Here is a 4,108-nt window from a genome sequence, read left to right as displayed (position 1 = left end):
ATACATCAAGTGTAACAAGTTAACATTCGTCTCTCTCATGCATACGTGATTTTTGGAAGACAAAAAGGACCACAATTTCTTAGATTTTCTTGCAACAAATGAAGGATAAAAAAATCTCAAAAAGTAATATTGCAAAAATGAACATCAACCATTTACTAGTGAGGTATATATGGAGGTTGTGAAACCAGTATTAAGTAAGACCATGTATGTAATTAATTAGGACCCGGCCAATTGTTTGGGACTCATATACCATTGCCGATCGGTTTTTTGGAGTAAGCAAACCACATACGCGAATCAGCGGAAAATACATTTTTGAGGATCTAGGACTTGGATACTGGCAATATGCAGATGTTGGAATTCAGAAGTCAAGGCTTAATTGCAACAGCTCTATAGTTTCGAGTCTTTTGACATTGTTTTCAACTCCTTGATTGGAAGCAGAATGAGTTAAGATGAGTCCTTTGGATACGGCAAAGAAAAAAAAGCTGTTTTTCACTACAAAGCATAAGGGTAGTTAAGGAACTTGACAAGGCATGCCGAGGGAAAATGTATCGTTCCAGAAGTATAGTTGCCTAGTACTTTTGATACGCACATGTTTTCACTTTCAATACGATGGATTCCAGTCCCTTTCTTGCAATGTCTGAGCCTGACATTGTTTCTTCCCTTCCTTACCTTGACAGTGCCTTCAAAATGTGTTTCTCCAGGCCTTTCGAAGGCAAATAAATGTGTAGTTGCGTAGATGTTTGGTGCTACAAAATTTTATATGTTGGATTAACAAAGGCAGATATCATAGATTTTTATAACATTATAAAGAGGGGTGGGATTGCAACTATGGAGTCTAAGCTGTATTTGATTTGCTTCGGTTGTTAGGGCGAGTGGTGACATTTACTCACCCTATTAACTTGGTGGTAGTATCTATTAGATTCTATTTCTTTCCCATGCACGAAGTATCCTATTTTCTAGGAAAATGGAGTCCTCGTGTTCGATAGAATGTTCTGTTAGTATTTGATAGCTATTGTTTCATAAGTTCAAACGGTTAAAATATAATCCAACATTGGCCCATCAAGAGGGTTGTACGACGGGGCAAAAATTCTCATCAGTTTCTGGCAATGACTAAGCCTCACATTGTTTCTTCCCTTTTTTTACCCTGACATTGCCTTCAGGTACTTTTTGGTACTTTTTCTTTTCCAGGCCTTTCGAAAGAGAACAATCTTATTTATTTATTGGTATTTGATTGTTTTTGTTTCTCAAATTCAAACTGGTCAAAATACCATCTAACATGCATGGCCCTGTCAAAAGAGTTATATATATGAATTAAGGGTGAAAATTGGTATTAGACACTTACCATTCTGTTCCATGGTCCTTTTTATATTTTTTTCAGACACTTTGCTTTGGTGATAGCTCTCTTGCTCTTAGTATGGCAGATGATATCGACAGAGAAATTGAAAACTCGAAGGAGTCGGAAAAAGAACTAAATAGAGACTGGGCTAGCCTTCCAACTGATCTTCTTTGTTTGATGCTTCCTCATCTCTTTCTTGGTGATATCAAGCGGTTTCATAACGTTTGTAGATCATGGCGATTGACTACCACTCCATCGGTACAATCTCCGGTGCTTATGTCTATTGGGAATGATAACACGAGATGCAAATTCTTCCACCCACTCTACAAGAGCCCTTACAGCATGTACATTCCTGAATTATTCTGTGCAGTATCAAGATTTTGTAAAGATGGTTGGCTGCTTATGTCTAGAGGCGAGCACTCAATGTTCTTCTTTAATCCATTCACAAAGGCATTGATTAACTTGCCTGATTTACATGAAAAGTACAATTTTCGAGGGATAACATTCACATCTTCTCCGACATTGTCCGACTGCATGATTTTTGGCATTATTGTCCACTTTGATGAGTGGTTTTCGATATCAACCATTTGTCGCGGAGAAGAAAGTTGGCAGCAATTGTGTGGTGAAAATAACTCGCCCTTTTTCATCTCTGACTGTAATCCAGTCTTTCACCATGGAGAGTTCTATTGTTTGGGTCAACATGGGAATTTGGGAGTCTTTAATCCTGATGAAAACTATTGGAGAGTTCTTGACAAGCCTCATAGGCAGCCTGAGCCACCTGATCCCCTCCTTACACACGAGCGTAACTTTTTGGTGGAATGCAATGGGGAGCTATCATTGTCTATGAGTTTCATGGGGAGGTCGATATCTATTTCCAAGTTGGATAGTGTTGAGATGATGTGGCATAAAGTCGACAACTTGGGCGACCAAATGTTATTTGCAAGCAACACATCATCTCTTTCAGCAAAGAGAGTGGTACAAGGAATGGAGAACAAGATTTATCTTCCCAAAATCCATGGAAAATGCGGGATGTTCTACTCTCTAGCTAGTCGTTTGTTTCAAACATTTGGAAATGATTTCTCTCGTAAGGATTGGTATGGGACAGGGGAGCTCTTGAGTTGCTGTTGGATTGAGCCAAAAGCTGATATTTCTTATTCCAAAGAAGAACTCAACTGGTTTGAAGACGCTTAGGTAAATCTTAGGGTGGAGTAATTGAACACAAGAACTTCTCCTCGTGGTGTTTAGATATTTTCAAGCTGGACTTGTCCATTTTAGAGTAGGTGAAGGTGGAGAGCCTAGGGGACCTTCAATGAATATGCCAACTGCATCTCGTGCTCCTCCACAAAATCAGGTACTTTGGGAAACTCCATATACTTCATGCGGCGCGACGATGAAAGTATGTACTTATTCGACGTTGAGGAGAAGTGCATTTATACCCACCATCCCTGTCCCTATCTTGGTCGTAATGTTGAACAAAAATAGTGGGTTATGCCCATAAGGACATAGTAGGATCTTTAGCAGAGCATATTCAGAATTGGTTATTGCTATGTTGTCAAAGATAGATGTTGGATCATATATGTTGATTATGATTGGACAAAAACTTGTTAATTATTCTTGATAGAAGCCCCCGATTGATAAATGTCGGGTTTTTTTTTTAAATCTTCTTGACACTAAATACATATTCGCTTTTGCGACTGCCATAATCCATTATCATGATGCCTTGTTTGAAGCAAAAAACCATTTCGAAGTGGAATTCGGAGAAGAGATCTACGTAAGGAAGGATTTGGTTTTGGGCATGCCCATTAGATCAGCTCATCTCCACCATTTTCAACTTATCGCATTTTGGAAATTTCTCTGGGCCATTGTGCTAGTCTTGATCATGTATGGTTTTGTAGAGCTATAAGTAATTGATTTGGGTTCTCCTAACTACGTTAATAATGATTCCCGTTTGGAATCCGCTCAAATAATTAGAACAAAATAATCAAGACCATTCCGAATAAATAAATCTTAAAATTGAGTACTCCTAGGTGTGCCATTGTTAGGAAAATGGAGCGCATTGCTTTAACTTCAATCCTGGTACTTCACGGAAGAAGCTGAAAGCATGACAATGGATGCATGTGTTCCTTTTGTTGTTGACTGCAAGAACTATTTGGTTTGCAAAATTGAAAGGCATTTGGTAGGATGCTGTCCTATTTGTTTCCCAGAGTTCTCGTCTTGTGGGGCTATGGTGTTTCCCCTGTTTGTTTCATTCGCCCTCGTTAATGGTTCTCCCTTGATGGTTTGGTGCAGAGAACCATCAAACAACACGACAACAATTGTACCCGCGTAATCCCCAATGGATGAGGTATGAACGTGGATGGCTCCTTATACCTCTGAAAATCTAGGAACTCAAGGGGCGTTATGCCATGGAAAGAACCATCAAACTTACCTGAATAAGATAAATTCTACATTTGGAATTCCAACAAAAACAACTGTCTTACTTTCTTGCTTTTCTTGTACTGCTATTGGGGAAAAGGGGAGTCTAGAACATAGAACAACGGGGTGAGTCTCTGTTGGCACTTGCCTTTTGAAAGAGAAATTGTTCTCAAAGTTAATATTCATGACTTCAGTGAAGAGGGGATTAAGGATTGAAAATACAACAAACAAAGATTAGCTAGTAACTCAAACACAAGAATAGCATCTTGACAAATTTAATTTTGTACACCCTCCTTAAAAGAGGGTGAATATTACCCTCCTTTCTATTGGTTGAAATAATGTGGATCTCACCACAAA

General features: G+C 38.8%; 1 protein-coding gene across 1 annotated transcript; it reads left to right on the top strand.

Moving 5' to 3' along the window:
• The first annotated feature begins 1,414 nt into the window (after positions 1–1,414).
• LOC131316370 (F-box/kelch-repeat protein At1g57790-like) lies at positions 1,415–2,527 on the top strand. Its single transcript, XM_058345711.1, has one exon. It carries the CDS (start codon positions 1,415–1,417, stop codon positions 2,525–2,527), a length of 1,113 nt encoding a protein of 370 aa, XP_058201694.1.
• The last annotated feature ends 1,581 nt before the right edge of the window (positions 2,528–4,108 follow it).

The sequence above is a fragment of the Rhododendron vialii genome, chromosome 1a, assembly GCF_030253575.1.
Source record: "Rhododendron vialii isolate Sample 1 chromosome 1a, ASM3025357v1".
NCBI lineage: Eukaryota > Viridiplantae > Streptophyta > Magnoliopsida > Ericales > Ericaceae > Rhododendron > Rhododendron vialii.
Note: the sequence above shows the minus strand (reverse complement) of the source record. Positions and strands in the feature narration are given on the sequence as shown.

What these genes read in the sequence shown, in the direction of transcription:
- LOC131316370 (XM_058345711.1), top strand. Translation starts at nt 1,415, where the DNA reads ATGGCAGATGATATCGACAGAGAAATTGAAAACTCGAAGGAGTCGGAA.